The 19194-nt window shown below is 50.1% G+C and overlaps 1 protein-coding gene across 2 annotated transcripts in view; it reads right to left on the reverse strand.

Moving 5' to 3' along the window:
* Positions 1–19194, reverse strand: part of LOC144174558 (putative polypeptide N-acetylgalactosaminyltransferase 10) — a 248974-nt gene that overhangs the window by 91988 nt on the left and 137792 nt on the right. For both annotated transcript variants that reach the window (XM_077703327.1, XM_077703326.1), the window contains one exon: positions 6941–7215. In XM_077703327.1, coding sequence (XP_077559453.1) covers positions 6941–7215 — 275 coding nt within the window. The remainder of the gene's footprint in view (positions 1–6940; positions 7216–19194) is intronic.

Genomic DNA, 19194 nt, shown 5'->3' on the forward strand with positions numbered 1-19194 from the left:
AGTATAGCTCCTGGCGGCATTTAAGAAATCAAACGGCATGAGTAACAAAAGGTTCCACAAGACAGGTTCCACGTTCCGCTTGGAACGCTCGTGAAGTAGGGCATCGTCGTTCTATAGATGTTGTAGTAGGGTGCCTCGATTCATGCGCGTCTCGGCCGTACGGCAGCGCTGTCATCGAGGCACCAGACTTGGAGCAGTGGAACGCGGTAAATTTAAACTGACTTGAGCAAACCTTTAGCGTGCTATCTTGGGAGGAACAAGACGGGCGAAGAACAGCATGAGGGGTGAGCGGGAGAGAGAAGGGATGCACTTACTTGGCAAAGGCGCCAGCCGACTATCGTCGTTCGTCGACATTTGCAACGAAAGGGGCAGATACGCGGCCATTTTTGCCTTCAGTGTCCCTTTAAGGCCCCGGCTTCGCAACAGAGAAGACCCAGGTTCATTCCCGGGGACCTTTTAGTTTAAATTTTCTGAGAGCGGGCCTCATACAGACACCAGGCCAAATTCAAGCTGGCAGTGTACTAGTGCTCTCGGACTAAATTTGGAGGGGGCCTAAGCTTTTCCTTTAATAGCAAAACGCGATTGAGTTGTCGGGTCCCACTCGCATCCCATAAAAACTTTCCTAGCGGTAAAAACTTTCCCTTCCGTTCACACGCCACCTGTTGGGGCAGCGCCTAATTACTATCCCAGGGTTCCTGTGGGCGCCGCGAGGTGGCACTGCGGGATTTTTCGTCCACGGTCAATGGCGCCGATGACGCCGGCTTTCCTGTGCCACAGGGCGCTTAGCGCTACGCGTTGAGAAACCGCAGTTCTTGTGTTCCCGCGAGATGGTTTACTTGTGAATGCCTATAAGGAAGGGGCAAAATCGTGCAAAGATTTTGCTACGCATGTGGCTGCTGAAAACGTTTCACGCTTACACAGCAAGATAGTCAAAATTTCGTGATTTTTATAACTGACGTGAAAATAGATAAGGCCGGCCTTTGCTCCTCACCTTTGTCGTGGAAATATTGTCATAGTAATGGGACGCCGAAGAGCGAACGTTCTGGTTTCTAATAGCGAATATCAGGCGTTCAAAGAAAGCTTATTTGCATGCAGAGTGATTTTTGACTGCCGCAGCGAGCGACTTTCACACCTGAAACCCCCCGTCCTTTTTCCCCCCCTTGTAACTGAAAATTTACAAGCACAGCAACTCCTGCGTAGGTAATAAAGTAAGACGTGATCTGTTGTTTTGAGATGAAAAATTCTCGGCCGTTTTTCGCTTCCCAAGTTGTCAAGAGGCGAAACAATTTTACAACTAGCGAAATTGCGGGGAGCGGACTGTTAAGGTGGCAGCCCGTGGAAGAGGCGCAGCTCACTCAGTTTCAAAGGGGCACTGAAATGAATTTGTCGACGCCTAATTTGCGGTTGCACGGTGCAGTTTCTCTCTCTCTCTCTCTCTCTCTCTCTCTCTCTCTCTCTCTCTCTCTCTCTCTCTCTCTCTCTCTCTCTCTCTCTCTCTCTCTCTCTCTCTCTCTCTCTCTCTCTTGCAACTGTTGTGTCGTCGGTGAACAGGTACCGACGTGGTGGGAAAGCTCGGCCTGAAAAAATAAAAATACAAGTACCTTCAGTGCCACTGCAGCGGTGTTTTGTTCGAGCGTGAATAACGTTGATTACGAGTAATTATATTGCCGAATACAGCTTATTATCAACCGCAAGGCTGGAAGAATCTACCCATTATATTCGGTGAAATCGACAGAGCGTGAGCTGTCTCGCTAATCCTTTCCGGCGGCATCAATCGCCGCCATGGCCGTGGTCCTTGTAAATATTGCTAAACCTTCAGCGGAAGCAGCTTTGACGAAGCAGCGCTCAGATGTTTCGCTTTGTTTTCCTGCTTACTATCAGCATCCCTGCCGAATAATAGTCAATGTCAAAAACAATGAACAGCGCACTTTGCCTTGCATCAGTTTTGTCATTGCGTTAGAAATGGCGGTAACTGGCGTAAACGTGACTGATTGCACCATTTTTCTCAAAAGTGAAAGGATGTCACTCACCCGCCGGATGGCGCAAGACGGGCTAGTTGGTGCGGCGGAATGAAACGTCGCAAGAAGCAGGTCAAAGGAGGGGACACAGATGATGATGATGATCATGTTTGGATTTTCATGGCGCACGGCCGATTGAGGGCAAAGAGCGCCAAACAAGTCGTTTCATGAGAGTGACATGAAAGTAAAAAGTAAAGCGTTTCAGTAAAAATAAACGAAGTAAAACACAAGGTAATGAAGATGACTGGTGTAAAGGGCCAAGTTGTCAAGATGCACGACAAGAAATGAGATGCAAAAATTTTACGTCGGCAAGGAGCTTAAAAAGGCGTTTGATTGAAAATATGAGCTCGTCTCAAAGAAGGGGACACAGACCGATTATTTCTTTAGACATCTGCGTAGAGCAACTTCAATGAAAGAAGAAGAATTTCCTGCACCACCCTATCCAAGCGCGCTAGAATAGAACTTTTTTTTATTGTAAAAAAAAGCTAGGTCCCAGTGAGTAAGAAAAACGAAAGGAAGATTAGAAATCGATCTGTTGTGCCCTCTTTAGAATGAACTTTCTTTCTGCGGAGAGGACTTTCAGGGGAACAGTTCCAGTACACAGGCATTTCCCTGCGGGTATACGAAAGGGCGAAAGGTTGGGTCAACATTGCACGCGCGACGCTTCCATTTCGACTGTTCCGTGATGGGAGGCGGATACGGGAGCAGAAAATGGGCCGGAATTCGGTTCCAAACGTGCATATCAGACAACGGAGGTGTTCTGTCCCTGTAGGGGGGATCTCATTCGAACAACACACGTTGTATACGCCTCCAAGCGTTCCCGTTACTCAGGCACGGCCGCAAGGGTCAAGCCTCGCGCGCGCTCCTTTTGTACAAAGACAGTTGAAGCACCATTGCCGTAAGGGGTTGCACTTGCTCTATCCCTTGAAACCGTGTTTTCCGATGCAGAAGCAAGTCTCTGCGCATCTTTCCTTCTCTTCTTCAATTAACTTTCGAAGTCAGCGGCCTTTCGCCACCACCTTTATCTGCACCTCGAGCAATATTCCTCCTCCCAATCCGGCGAGTGAGTGACGTGGTTTCACTTTTGAGAAAAATGGTGCAATCAGCCACGTTTACGCCCATTACCGCCATTTTTAACATATGAAAGGTGAAGCGCGCTGTTCATTGTTTTTGAAATTGGCTATTATTCGGCAGGCATGCTGATAGTAAGCAGGAAAACAAAGCGACGCATCTGAGCGCTTCTGCGTCAAAGCTGCTTCCGCTGAACGTTTAGCAATATTTACAAGGGCCACGGCCATGGCGGCGGTTGATGTCGCTGGAAAGGGTAGCGAGACAGCTCATGCTCTGTCGATTTCACCAAACAGAATGGGTAGATTCTTTCAGCCTTGCGGTTGATAATAAGCTGCACTCGGCAATATAATTACTCGTAATCAACGTTATTCACGCTCGAACAAAACACCGTTGCCATGCCGCACTGAAGGCACTTTTGTTTTTATTTTTTTTTTTCAGGCCGAGGCTTCCCACCACGTCGGTAACGGTTCACCGACGACACAACAGTTGCAAGCCCTATCGGGCGCCAACGCGGCAGAGAGAGAGAAAGAGGTGAGAGGAGGGACATAGAAGAAGAAGGAGCGTAACGAAGGCGCCGAATCCCCCCGGGAGCGGAGCAATTCCGTTGTTACGAGGAGCGCACCCAGTCTCGCGCTGGAGGGTCGCACCTCCATCTCGCGCCCCTTCGATCCCGCAACATGCACGCCAGCCGGCCGAACTTGCCAATCCCCGGTAGCGCGTTTCCGAACCAGGGCGGAGAGCGAGACGAAGTAGGAAGAGGCTTGCACCTCGTTCGCGAGACGCGGCTGAGAAAAGCGCGGGTGGCCTTCCGAGAGGGAGGATGCGGCGAGGCAATCTCGAACACACTCACCGTGTTCGCCCGATCGATCTAAATATCCATACGCAAGAAGAGACGAGCAGGAGGCATCGCGCGTGCTCTTTTCCCCGCCGTGCGCGGCCACGCGCGCACGCCGCCCCGACAATACTCGGGGAGCGAAGAGCAGGCCCACGCCGCCGTCTCGGCACGGTGTTTCCCCGGCAGACCCTTTGTGAGGCGAGGCGAAGCGCGATGCCATTTCATCTGTCACGCATGCTGGGCACAGAACGGCAGCGGTGTATACACACCGGCGGCTCGGCTGTGTTCCCACGAGGGGAGCACTATGGAACTACGACAGTGACAGAAGAAGGAAAAAGGAGGGATAGAGAGGATCTCAATCAGAATGGTGAATACAGGCAACTCTGCAGTCTCCCCATACCGGCTCGAACGCAGGCGGACGCCAAAAAAGGGACCACCGACGGTTGCGACAGCAAGAAGACTCGGTTTGACACATATTATTCAATTTCAAAACAAGAAATGGCTTCGAACAAACACATCGTCACGACATGCGCTTTGAGACCGAAGCGCGCAATTAGCAGGCGATCGATTGCCTCCTGTTCGTCGTAAGTGTCACTCGCTTCTTGCAATTTACGGGAGCGAAGAAGTCGCTTCACTCCGGAGCAAGCGGAGAAGGTTTTTAAAGCATCGCGCACATCGCGCAAACTCAACATTCCCGGTGCGGGGTTGAATTGTCGCAAGTGATAATTTCAACATTTTAAGCACAGTCCACCCGCAAGGGCACGCCGTCGCATTTCATAGCGAAGCGAACGCAACCACAACACACACACACACTGCTTCGGCTGCCGGTGGCCTGGCTGCAAAACTTCGTTTGGGCAGAGAAAGCTACCCGAAAAAGCAAAAAAAAAAAAAAAAAACTTGTTCTATCAGGCGCACATTACTGTCCACAGAAAAGAGGAACCGTGGAAGGCCGATGTGCAACTTGCCGGCATGATGTAAACAAGGAGATAACAGACATACGACTACGCCGACCTGCAATAACCATCGCAACTGCCACCGCTTGCAGCTTGCGAATGTCTGCAGGGCTTGAATTCTACCTGCATATTTATAATTTTTTTTATAATGTATGATCGTTAACGGGCAAAAAAAGATTTCATGTGTTTCTTTGACAGCTTGTGAGCGCGCTTCTCGTTTCTGTTGTTCGTCACGTGACTCTTGGCACATCGGCTTAGTCACCGTTTACGTCATCTCTGCTGGGCTATTGATGGCTCCGTTTTTTGGTTATTAATGAGATTATTTTGAAGGTAATGCCCTAGAGACTGGTGTATTCACTTTCTGGGGATGCCACGTATCTATTTAGATCAACTTCGGTTTTGCTTCTAGCGTCCCTTCAACGAGTTCTTTGACTACGATGAGATGCAATTTCATGTCTGTCTACTGGGCTTGAACGAAAGCCAAGCAAGAAATGATAGTAAAGGCAGTTTATGGCAGGGGAAAGAAATGTGTCAGGCACGTAATGCAAAAGATGATTCCTCTCACAGTCAGTCATAAGTGAACCGCCAAAATTTTGCCCACACTGAAAATTTTTTTGGACAGTAATGTTCAGCTATACTGCTTTAAGCAGTCATTCTTTGTTACATGGTTTTCTGGCAAATGCATTGTTAATTGCGTGGCTATTATTATGATGGTTGCTGGTACCCGAGTCGAGAATATTGCATGTAGTGAATCTTTTCTAATGCATTTTGGAGTGCCAGCTTATAACCAGGTTGATATCACCAAGAAAGTGATAACACAGGATAGTGACAGTGGATATGTGAATGCTATTGAATAGAAGAAAAAAAAAAAGCAAATACGAATTCTACTTTTCGGGGTTGCATAACAAGGCACTATGCACAATACCAGCTGAGCTGGTTCTAAATATGATGTGACCAAACCGTGCGAGAACTATGGGTCACAGCATGAAGCATCTGGTTTTTAGTCTTTGCGAACTGTTGGTCGTTGGGTGTGTTGCTTGTGTACTAAGTCGTTTTTACGACGCGTTGCTTCAGTTGCGTCCATGAATGGCAAAGGTGCATAGCTGCACGCTTAATAGCTGCACGCTGCATAGCTGCAAGCCTTAGCTGCACAGCTGCAGGGCTACCTGGCATGCAGCTATGCTGCGTATGTCAGGTGAGCGCACCACGCTTGGAAAGCGCGGTGCGCAGGTTTTCACGAACCAGTGTATGGACCAGTGACGCCCTCGTGCATCTCGGTGCACCTCTCGCCATAGGCGCCCCTTGACTTTTTCATGAAATGTGCGCAAGTCGTAGCTTCTTCAGTTGCCTAAGGATGCTGTGATAACTTTCGCTGCGGGATCGGCGTAGCCATGTTTAGGGCTTGCGAGCTTACCTGTTTGGTCGATGGCTCGAAGAGAGGTGAAGTGAAGTGAAGAAGACGGTTTCTTCACAGTTGAATGACAATTGTTATAGGTATTTAAATTAATACCGAGAGGATTTCGCAAAGCACCAGCTCAGCTATTTGAAACAATTGACTAAACCCTTTGGAAGCACGCAATTTACGTGTACCAACTGGGAGTGTTAGCGTTAGGGTGTTATTCCGCCCTGGTCGAAATAACGGTAGTCAGCTGTGTGTGCATAATGCACACATACCAAGCACGAATGCACCGGGGCCTTCTACACTGAGATGCAAACCTGGTGACAGCTCCGTAGGGTAACACCCACCGTAAAGGGTGGCGCCGCGCGAATTATCGTCAGGAAGCTGTCCTCTTTAAAGCGCATCCGAACGCCTGCCTTTCTTCAAAGCTCTCCCGTAATGCGGAGAAGCCTGCACAGCAGGGCATATGGTGTGTTCAGTTGACGGGCTCTGTGGCAAAACACCCGTTCTCCCATAGCCGCCAACCTTTTGAGGGAAGAAAGGGGCGTTTCACTGTTCAGTGAGGGTTCCGCAGGCTCACTAGCTGATACGCCTTAATAAACCCACAAGGAATACCCCCCTCTAGAGCAGCTGTTACAGAGACGCAAATGTGGAGGAAGCTCACCCGGGGTGCCTGATGTCGGGCAGGGATCGGTTGAGCGCGATGAAGTCGCTGGCGAGGGCGTTGAAGCCGTTGACCTTGTACAGCTCGTCCTTCTTCTTGTCCAGGCCGGCCGGAAGGAAGAAGGCGGCGCCCTGCTCGCCGGCACCCTTGGCCTCCGCCTCGCGACTCATCAGGGCCCGGTCGTGCCAGTCCTTCTTGCCGTCAGAGGCTTCGACATCGTTGCTTACCCCGCTGCCTCCCGCGGAAGGCGACTTCTGCGCAAGTCCATGTAGTGCCTGCAAGAAATTAACGCAATCAATCAACGACTATAGCACAAAAAGCACGCTGTAGGCGGACATGGTACCATAGATGGTAAAAGGCGGTACAAAACGGTGCTCAAAACCGGTCGAGCCTGTAACGACGCTTAAGCACTCAATTTTGAATATTCAGAAGCGATGGATCTAGTGAGTGTGCAGAGGAGTAAAATCTGCTCCGGTGCCCCAAACGGGACAATCAGGAACCAGAGCTCATGCACCGTAGTTTGCAGGGGCAGAGTTCATTTACTTTCCCTGACCAAATGGTCGGCGCTGCTACGACCGACCAGTGTGAGGATGCCAGGCCCTATGGCAGCCGCATACCAATATCCTACTTCTGCGCTTCGTTTGCTTTTGGCAGCACCTGTAGTTTATTAAAGACAAATGTCACAAAACCATTTACTTCTTCGCCCCCCCTCGGAAGAATGCGATGTCAGAAGAAAAAGTATTGGACTACGACGCACGGGTGCGCCCAATTTCGTCGTTCACTCAAGCGATTAAACTAAGCTGTCAGTCGAATTAAATTTACTAATTTACTTCCTTATTAACTTTAACAATTACCCGAGTGTAATTAATTTATTTGATGATTTCTTTGATGATTCAGACTGAATGACTGAGCGCTTGGTTGAGTGATTTGCTGTTTAATCGAAAATGTCAGATGGTTGCAACTGATTGATTGATTAAATGATGAATTGATTTACTGATTCATTAACCGCAATTATTTAGGCACTATAAAATCGCGGATCGAACGAATAAGTGACTCAGTTAATGGTTAACTGATTGATTGATTTACTTGGTCACTTAATGAACCTTTCGGCCACCACTGTCTGTAGATGCCTGCACTTGCAGAGAGCGAGAGCCATTTAAATTTGGCAAGAATAAAATAAAGTATATACAAATAAACTCGTTTTTGAACGATCAGAACGCTCGAAAATTAAAGGGGTAACCACATGCAGCGACGGCGACAACCGACGCGAAAAAAAGTAATACAATGGGTACAAAAGATACTGTGGGCGACAGCGACAAACGAAAAAGAAAATCGAGCGCTACAAACGAGGACAAAAAGAGTTAGACGAAGCTGAGGAGCTCGAGTGATTTGTGCGCACTTGGAGCTAGCGTCTAGCTGAAGTTTGCAGTTTTTCCTTTATTACTCATGTACCCAGTTTTGCTACTGTACATAGCTGTATAAATGTGCCATTCATTTGGACAGGGGAGCAGCAAGCGGCATTCGATGAGCTACGTACCCGCCTTCAGAACGCACCCATCTTGGCCCACTTCGACGACTCTAGCGAGACAGAAATCCGAACTGATACCAGCAATGTTGGAATAGGCGCTATCCTAGTGCAATGGCACCAGGGGACAGAAATTATTTCTTTTGCAGTGCGCAGCCAGAACTGGCGAAGACCGGAGATGCCGAGCGGAACGCGTTCCGCTTCCCGCTAGCAGACGACGCTCGCTTTCCTAGCGCAACTCGCAACCGCAGCGCCGCGGTGGCGAGAGTCGCGGCCGGCCGCCTTCTCTCCACGGCCGCGGAGGGGAGATACGGAACTGAAACTAAGCGTGGCAAACTGTTCGATGTCGACGCAGTGAAACATCCCCCTGGCGAGGGGCACGATCAAATGCAGAGCATTTCCGGGGGCGCACGACGTTAAGTAGTTTGCGTTACGTTAATGTTGTTGCACTTGTGGCAACTGCTGACGAGAGAGCGCTCGTCAGCAGTAAAATTGGCAGCCTCGGCGCACGTTGAGTCCGAGAGAGGGGAGAGAATGTCCTTGAAACGTGCCTGGGCGCGCTATCGAATGTTGATCGCGCCGATAGCGAAACGTCTGAGCCGGGCATGTCGAGGCGAGCGATGCGGACAACTACGGACGCCAAGAACGGGTGACATCGTGAATTAAAGAAATGCTCTGCATTTAAAACGTGAATATTATGCCTGGCACTTCCTAGTTTCTGGATGTTTGTATTTTATGTAAAGTGTTCTATCTGTGGAACGCCACAGGGTACCTTCTTCGCCGCAAAGGTGCAATCTCACAAGCATCGCTGCCGGTGTGACACATCACAGGTAAATGCACGCAAACACGTTTCCCAACTACTGACATTGTTGGCGCTGCTCGGACGTGTCCCCATTACTTTGTGCACAAATTTGTCGGCTTACTAGAAGGGCACCGTCATACGCCGCCACCGCGTTTATCGGCTGAGTGATGCCCGATATTGATTGGGGACGCCCTGCCCGAGAGCGGCGCTCCACCGCGTTAGGCCTCCAATTTGCATGCAAACCGGGTCTCTCGGGGTTTATTGTTTTCTATAAGCGGTTTTGGAATAAGCGAGTTTGTTGAGGCACGTCGCGAATTCTCGATCGCGCCAGCCTCGCCCGCTTACTCGATTGCCGAGTAAGCGCGCATTCTCGACGCACCTCAACAAACTCGTTTATTTCACAACCCCCTGTAGAAAACTATATATCCGCCTTTCGTGCCGGCAAGTATGCCGGGCGTATTGTTCGACGTCTCCGGGACGAAGGTAATTCTCTTGATTTGGGCGTCGCTCCGCGTACGCCCAGTCTAGTCAAACTCGCCACTGTTTGGGAGGGCCCGCTGTTTATAACGGCAGACTCGATTCGTCAATGAGAAAAGGAAGAGGGAAGTAAGTGCGTTTTCCCCGTCGGCAGCCGAGCGAGATACCCTATTGAATCACCACATCTGTTCATTCGGCGAGTGCCGGCTTGCGTCGCTTTTCTCGCGGAGTAGTGCGCGGGGAACGACGCGCAAACAAAGCCCTGCAACAGCGCCAACAATACGTAGATAGCGAGGGCGAGAGAGGGTGGGCACCCTAATTGTTCGAATCCCGGCATATTCCCAGCGGAAAGACGGGATTGGGGTTGCTGCTCCATTTCGGGGAGAACAGGCCGACAGCGAGACCGAGAAACAGAACAGTATAGTGGGGTATGTAAGGCTCGGATTTGCTGGGAAACGGCGTGTGGGTATTTGTAGTGTGCTTCGCACACATAGGAAGAAGCTCCAGTGTCAACACAATCCACTTACGCTGAGAAAACAGTCGCGCTAAACCGCGAAAGATAAAAGCGGATATAATTGAAACATGCACGCGATCAGCAGTACGCATGCTTCCACCAACATCGCAGGCGCCAGAGTGTTTTCACAGCGCTTGACAGCCACCAACATTACTAGAAGTCCAGGGTTAAGTGCATCCTTGATGATAAGGTGCTTGCGGCAGTTTCTTTTTTATTGCGCCAATTTGAAACAAGGTATCAAAATACAAGACTACAACGTATAAATAAACTCGTTCGTCGCAGCGATAACTAGGGTAGCACAAACGGTGGTGTGGTGGTGGTAAACTGTTAATTCTCATTTAACAGGAGCGGCTCTAGCACACTCCAGCCTGGCTTACGTACACGAGCCAAGACTGGTGGGGGTTCCAGTCAGCAATCAGTGGCGAACTTGAGCGTGCCCGAAACGTTGTTTCCAGCATGCTCAAATTCGCAACTCAGAAGGGAAGTGGCTTTACAGAACGCACGCGGCCGCTTTGATCTATCAACAACGTTGCCAAGCCTTCTGAACTCTTCCAAATTACAAAACAAGAAAATCAGGAAAAGAAAATGTGTTGCCCATACATAAGCGTCAGCTCGTCAGGCGTTGACAGCAATTAAAACGGCTGGGTGAGGTGGTGCAGCTTGGTCAGGTGGGGCTATGGCCTTGCATGATATGTCGACAATTGCTCCACCCGAGTGGCACCCGATGCGTCAAAAATATGCCTCCTTCACCGTGAGTCCGCGAGTTGTGTGTCCGAAAAAGGGAGCTGATAAGAAGCCGCGATGTCTATCGGCAAAGGTTGCAATGCCCCACTGAGAAGAAGACGTGGTCCAGAATGGTGTGAGGCTCTAAATGAAACCAGCTGTCATCTGGTTGCCACCGAAATCCTCGTACGCCAATGACGGATGGTCCTGTCATCTCAATGTAATGTATGACAGTCGGCTTTCTCGTGCTTGATAATTACTACGGCGACATAAAACAGGGACGAAGAAGAAACACGTGCAAGAACACATTGCATTTTTTGTTCCTGTTTTATTGCGCCGCAGTAATTATCAAGCACAACGTACCAACTCGCCCATATCAAGCTTTTGTTACTTCGGCTTTCTCATGTACTGTTGGGTCGAGTACAAACCACCAACACAAGTACAGCGCCATCACAGAGGCGAAGTATCTTCCAAGCTAAGCTGCACAAGTACACAAAGATGTATTTTTTGACGTAGAGCATTACCACTTTCAAAACCGGGAGCAGACATGCGGGCATGCACCTCCTTTTTTAATGGCGAAAGCCGATTGAAGCGAAGGAAAGCGGTCGTCGAGGCCACTATTCCTTTAGAAGAGGAGAGGCACGAGCTAGCGGAAGAGCGTTACGCCTGTGGCCACGCGCGTCGCCGGTGGAGAAGAAAGCGCCAATCGTGCTTCGGCTTGAAACACTTCGGCGGCGTCAGGACGGTAAAACACGCGCACAACACTCCGCTCGCTTGGAAAAGGTGCGGTAAGCAGGCTTCGGCGACACCAGGCGATCCACGAAGTCGCCAGGCGGAGGCGTCGCGCTGTTGAACTTGATACACCTGCCCAACGCGCCGCCCACCTGAATAGTGTTCGCGTACCGATGCATCGGCGTGTGTATATATATATATATATATATATATATATATATATATATATATATATATATATATATATATATATATATATATATATATATATATAAACACAACAAGAACGCGTGGCTCTCCGAACCGATGGCTACGCACGAGGTTCTGCGATCAAACTGCACTCTTAGTTGGGATAATATTTTCACAGCATTCCCACCAAATACCTCCCTCCTTGTTCATTGATATTTGCACTACGGTAACAATATCCCACAGAACTTCCGTACGAAAAAGGACTCCACCGGATTCCGCCGTCACATCTCTCTCACGTGGTAACTAACATGAGGAGGAGAGACCTTCCCTCAAAAGAACACTTTTATTTGCCGAATTAAGGGCTGACTGAGCAAACAAACCTTTCCCCAATTAGGTACCACATAGGTGAAATGCGCAATACACCGTCCTGCGCTCACATCTGCGATGCCATACTGCCATCCAATACTCCACCGCGGCCGAACAAGGCGTCGGGTGAGCGCAGGAGACGAACGACGCACGGCGTCTCTCATTCCACCCGTTCGTCCCTGCGAGGCCAAGCAGGCCGGAGGCAGGTCGTCCGGGCAGCATCGTTTCAAGGGAGGCAAAGCCGGGCTCGGGCCTCCTCTTAATTACGGGGACTCCCGCGCGGGATTGCCTCTCCTGACCCGCGGTCCGAATCCGCGACTCGCAATTAGGTTCGCCCCCTCGTGCCACTCGGAAATTGAAGCTCCGGAGCGGGGCCAGCACGCTCTGACCCGGACGGTCCTCCTCCTTCACACCTCCTTCCATCATTATCTGTTTGCCGGGAAAAGTTCCAAGTGCCGTTGAATCACGTGCCTTCCGCCCATCCTCCGCCCTGCCGTCGGCGGTCGTTAACCAGCGTGCGCTCTCGGGTAGGTGTGTAACTCGTTTCATCCCCGATGGGCCGCGCCGACTGCTGCGGGCTGCATGCCCTTCGATTTTTCACTCTTGGCCCAGCTGCGCCCCCCCCCCCCCCCCACCTTCCCCTCGCCTTGGCGTTGCCTGTTTCGATGCGGGTTTGCGCCTTTTCGCAGTTTGCCGCCGTCATCGATTATTTCCCGCTCGCTGCGTTCAAACCACAGGCTGCCTGGGCGTCCGCGACGGATCGCTGATCGCTACGCAGTGAACCAGCGTTGGCGGATGCCCCACGCTATAGGAGCGACATAAACGGAGCACGATTGTCAGGTTTTTGTTTCCACTATACGTACGAACTTTGCGAAACTTTTGTTAAGCTTTCTTAATACCATTTGTAGTTTATTTTCAGATGATCGCTGCTTTTAGAAAGTGAGTTCGCCACAAGCTAGGTCGATACAGAATTCGAATATGAAGTAGGAAATTATCACCCTTGTGACGTTGAGTTAAAGGTGCAGTAAATGAGTGAAAAAACTTTTATTCTTTCTAACGAGCTTCATGCACTGATGGTTTAGCGCCACCTGATGGGGGCGCCTCCTCTAGCCCGGAAACTCTGGTCTTCGCTGGCTGCCTCGGCCCTCTCCACCAGGCTACGCTGGACTGAGAGGCCAATGCTGGCCAGCTGGCCCGCCCACTGCTCGTATGTTGGGTGAGGGTTGGGGGCAAGGGATGGGGCTCGATGACCCTCAAATACCACGTGGTACAGGGGACAGGAAACAAACAAACAAAAAAAAGTACCGCAAAACCAGACACATATGAACGCTGTTTCTGCGCAGTTGAAATTTCTAACTTAGACACGGAAATAAATCTGGCGTCGGGCCAGTGATTTGACGGCGGCGTACGTCGTAGTGCCACCACAGCGATGGAGCAGCGATGAATGACGCCTGCGGAAGCGCTACGGGATAGGGTGGCCATAAATTAATCGCATCACCGTCAACTTTTTTTCCGGAGGAAATACAGCACGAGTTTGACCATTGCCAAGAAATAGAAATAGGTCGAGTCTGATGTGATGCGTACCGAGCTGATGTCTTCTTCCCAGCATAACTTTAGACGAAAAAGTCTCAATTCGGTATTACGAACTTCGTACGCGACATTTTTCAAGGGAAAATGTCCACGTACATAGAAAGATCACGACAGCCCAACTAAGACCACGGCTTCTGTTCTTTGATAGGCAACAAAAATAGCGACAGCTTGAAAGAACCCTTATCTTAAAAATCATCGGTTATTTGTCAGCGTACACAACCAAACGTACTGAAGGCGGAGACACACGCTCAAGTCGTTCCCTGAATGTGCTCGTAGCAAAAATGCACGGGCATAACACGGTCACACGGCCACAGCGGCAAATTTAAAACAAAACAAAAAAATGCGCGCAACAAGGTTTTCTTGTTCCGGCTGCCGGAAAGATGTGGCGCTGCTAGAGTGTCCAGTCAGAGCTCTCGCTACAAGTCAGGCACTATGTTCAGCTGCAACACACCCGCGCCCTTCCACACGCTTGCAAGTACGTACGTACGCACACGCACCCCCCCCCTCCCCCCCTCCCCCCCTCCCCAACACACACACATGTGGCTAACGCCGAAACGGACACGGCCGAATGTGCCAAGCTCAAGACAAAGAAGGAAGTGCCGAATTTAATGGCGCGTGGTTCGCTGCACTAGCTGGAGAGTTTCAGGGGCCCAAGCTCGCGTTAAGTAGCGCGAACCAAAGCGAGCCGTCTGCTGCTGTGCTTGGGTCCAAGAAGCTTACACCAAAAAAGTCCTAGAAAGCGACAGGAAAGCAAGAGAGATTTAAGCCAAACGGACCTCACGACCCAAGTCCGGTTCACCTCCTGGCTTAAGTGGTCCAACTCCAGCGCTCCCGTGTGCGAGCAACAAGGAGAGATGGCCCTATATAGTGTACTTGCCCGAGACAGCCAGGCCGGCCCAGCGGGGTTCTAATTTGGTTTGGGGGCGCAGGGTGAGGTACGAATCTGTCTCAGGGCACTCTAAGGGCTCAAGTGTGACGATGAGGTAACCCTAACAGTGAATACGGATTAGTTAGAGCTCAGAGGAGGTTGCAATTATTGTACACACAAATATTTCTAGAGACAGCAGTGGGCTGGTTCGGTTCGCAACCTCGATGCCCCTTGCCTGCTTATAATGAGGCGAAGCTGGGAAAGCTGTTTCCTGGAGCGCTGCTGCTTTGAGTGCATTCCGGAGGTGCGTAGGAACGGCTTTGCCGAAGAATCTGCACACGAGCAATGGCCGATTCATAGGAACCTTGATTTTCAAGCAGATATGCATATATTATTTGTGTTTGTGTGTGCGCCCATGCCTGAGCGTAAACACGCATCTGCAGCGTCCGAATAAGCATTTCCAGGATTACCATATTATGCACACACCCCTTGACCCGTAAACATTACATGTCCCTCCCGTAGCATAAACAAACCGTTGAGAAGACAAAAGAAAAACAATAGACGACTTTGTGTTTCTTCTACATAGCGACGTTAACTGTGGTTCGTCATCTTATCAAGGCAATTAATTAACAGGCTTAATAAAAATTCGCGGGAAGAATAAATGGACGTAATGCTTTCATTCGTCGCTATCGTAAGATTAAATAAATTACCATTACAGATGTCACAAGTTATGTTATCAAATAGTCATCATTGTCACCCCTTAAGGCGTCACATAACCTACAACAATACGGTTGGTTGCACGGAATGGTACACAGTCCCCACCATCTTTTTAATGCCAAACGCTGCCTGTAGCAGCCCAAGGCTGCATATAGCGGCCCAACGCTGTAAACGTTATAACGGTGTTATTACTTCCGTCAGCACACCCTACCTTCACCTTAAAAGTTAAACAGCATCTATTCACGACACTTGTAACCCACAGAGTTACCAGGATGCAATCTTCAATAAAATTCTTCTTTTTTTTAAATATTTTAAAAAGCTTTCCCCAGCTTACGCGATCGGTGGGAGGAGCTGCGTGCCAACCACGGCAATACAGCGAAGGTTCCACCGTCCTTCCGCGCGAAAAGTTTTGAGGAATCTAAGAGGCCTGCCGCCGAAGGGTGCTGAAAGGCCCCCCACTCTGCGTAGCTGCGCACTTTATACGCAATTTCTCCCCTCCAGAGCTCCCGGCAGCCACGCCCGTCGCCACTGAGAGGGGAGGAAGGGACCAAGAAGACTGCTGCCGGTTGGAGAAGAGCGGCGCGACCGTGCCTTTTCTCACGGTCGAATAGCAGATAAAAAGAAAGACACTATCAATCGGCGCAGAGTGTGAAATAACAACCCAAAACAGGAGGACAAACGGGTGGCGACAGGGCGATATTCTCCGCCCTCCTCTTTGGGAGGCGACGCCCGTCCGAGCCGCAGCCGCTTCCGTCGCCGATGCGGAGAAGATGGATGGCCGATAGTGCAGACCCAATTTTGGAAAACAGCGCGCGGAAGAGGGCACGTGGAACTGAAGGCCACCCGTGATGCACGGAGGCAGAGCGGGCTCTGGGCTCCACGAAGTCGACCGTCCTCTTCCGCGGGATGCTCTCGTCTTTTGATGGAGGAAACCGAAGGAAAGAACATCGTTGCATTGCGTGAGGACCGGACGTTCGTAGAAATAGACGCGCAACATGTAAAGCGATGTTTGCCGGAGCTAAGTGACTTTTTCCATGGCATGCTTTTCCACAAAAGGGAAAGACGGGAAAGATGCGGAAGAGACCCACGGCCACAGCGCGAAGTAACGCAAGAGGACGCCAGGGTCACCGAGCAAGAATATATAGGAGGCGAAGCGGCCCATTCCAGCAAGCACGGACGAGCGACCAGGTAATGTCACAATGAAAATAAGGACAGATTGCAATGTTTCGTATCTGCGACGGTGAAGGAGATGGTAGCGGCACCTGATGGGTGAAATGATAGTGGCCGCAATTCATTACGTGGCTGCGCAGTGAAATGCCGATCGCGGTGGCCGCGCAGTTTCTTCACCCGCGGCAGATGCCGCTAGATAAACCTACGACGACCGCTTCTGACATTATCTGGTCGCGATAGGAAGCCTTGTTTCCCCTCCTGTCTTATCCTTCCTCCGTGGCCAGGATGCACGTGTCCTATCTTATCTTCGTTCGAGCTTCGAGCTGCGCCCGGGGCTCGAGTTACGGCAGAAGACGCCGCGGCCACGATACGCATACTCTTCGCTGCAAATCATATAAACCAAATCGGTGATTGAAATGATGAATTGTTGCGGGTGGCGACAGGCCTCAGTTCGAAAAATTAACGTCCCTCCGGTGCGCGGGAACTTATTCACACTGAGACGTTATCGCATTTAGGGTTATGGCGTTCTTTGGCGTTAGTTGGCCTTGCGCCATTGAAATCCAAACATCATCATCAGCAGTTAGGGTTAATAGTCGATATAGCCTAGAAAAACGGAAATTATAATTCACTCGAAGATTCCAACAGCAAACGTTAGTTAAAAACACGGCCTGCTGCGACCTGTCTTGAGACAAACTGGACTTTCGCAGACAAGGCTCAGGCATCAGGGAAGCCCTCGGCACATCGTGGGCTCAGCGCGTTGGGCGCAATTTTTCCATGCCACGTAGCAATAAGCATACACGGATAAAGAAACCCCCATCCGAACGGTTTAGCAATGTGACGGTTTTAGCCTGTCAAGATTGCGTTCTAAGCGGACAATCAGGCAAATCACATTTCAACCGCAACTGCTAAAGGTACATGAAAGAACTAGAGACATCCATGTCAATTATTTTGAAAAAAAATGGCGCCAATACACCCAGACGGCCAAGCTGTAATTGAGGTGCGGAGCTGCTCGTTGCACACCCTCTTGCATACAGTTTCTCAATATCACCTAGAGCGGAAAGTGTCGCTGCGATCGCACGCCGCCATGGGAATTGTGGGTACTGTGGGAATCGGATTGGTAGCAAGTGGCTAGTGCAAAGGGCTATGGATTAGGCTTCTCGGCTCTGAAGTGCTTGTTAGTTCTGATTTCGGTATGCTTTTCCGTTTTCGGGGTGCCACTTTCTGGCATTCAATGGCCATCACAGATATATATGTCTAAATAACAGCGTTATTAGCACTCAACGCATGTGCTCGCGCTAGCGGCGAGTTTCTTAACATGAAAGGGGTGACCACATGCAGCGACGGCGACAAGCGACGCGGAACACGTAACTCAAGATGTACAACAACAGAGTGTACTGGGCGGCAGCGACAAGCGAAAAAAAAATTAATACACTGCCGCCAATGTCCTCTGTCGTGGTCGCTACAGTTCACTCTATCGTCGCTGCCGCTCGCTTGTGGGCTGCCTCAGGCCGGCAAAAAAGCGAGCGAGGGCCCCGGCGGCATTTGTATCAGTTTATACCGCTTGCTGCTGTCGCCCACCCTATAGCCACTAAATAAGCTACGCTAGCCCACGCTATCCGTTTTCTGTACCCATTCAGTTAGGATTTTAGCGTCGCTCGTCGCCGTTGCTGCGTGTACTTACCCCTTGAAGCATGCACTGCCTTGCGCAGGCGGAATGAGGCAGCATACATAGCGACTCGACAAGCCAGCATTTATTTGCCATTTAAAGCATTCATGCAATTTTGTAATGTTTTGCGCACGTGCTTGAAGATACACTTGCTGTAATACGCTTCGCCTCTAGGTTTATTTATCCCTGCTTGGAGAAAACAAATAAATAGGACGCGATTGCATCATTCTTGCATCTCTATGTTGCATCTGCTTCGCCTGCCAAAGCGCGCAGCATACCACAATGATACTGTATTGAGAGGAAGCAAGAACACAGTTTAAGACAATCTAAACAATTTTTTCCAGCTAAATATTACAAAAAATCAAAGAAAACCTCACCCAGTTTGGAGTATGTAATAATTTAAAAATATATCCAGGACGGCTTGCTGTCTCTGGCGGCGTGAGCCAAAGGCAGGACTTCTTCTTTTTTTTTTTTTTTGCTTTGTAACCCCCAAATTTGTTTTGCAACATAAGCCCTCTAACACAGTGTCTTATACAAATTAAAATTTGTTAACAGCGGCACTTCTGGCAGATATTTTTTATACAAAAACTCAATTTGCGTAGACACAAAGTCGTTGCCGGCCATGCCGCGCCGAACTTCCGGCCGAACTACACGGTATGGCGGCACCCATGGAGGCGCTTTCGCCGAATCACGTGGACGCTAGTGCCAGATTCCACTCTAGGTAAGCTAGTGAGAAACTCTATGCCCTCTGGTTCTTTCTTTTAGCTACAACCTGCTGCGTGTTGCGCGATCGACGGCTAGATGTGCACGTGGTTGTTACGTGGCCTTAAAGCTTCCCCGACCGCTGAAGCGCCGACGCTACACTCCTTCCCATCTCCCCTGTCTGGTCTCCCCCATCCGCCGCCATCCTTCTTG

The sequence above is a fragment of the Haemaphysalis longicornis genome, unplaced genomic scaffold (genome assembly GCF_048455015.1).
Source record: "Haemaphysalis longicornis isolate Haplotype H1 unplaced genomic scaffold, Haemaphysalis longicornis Haplotype H1 scaffold_3, whole genome shotgun sequence".
Classification (NCBI taxonomy): Eukaryota; Metazoa; Arthropoda; class Arachnida; order Ixodida; family Ixodidae; genus Haemaphysalis; species Haemaphysalis longicornis.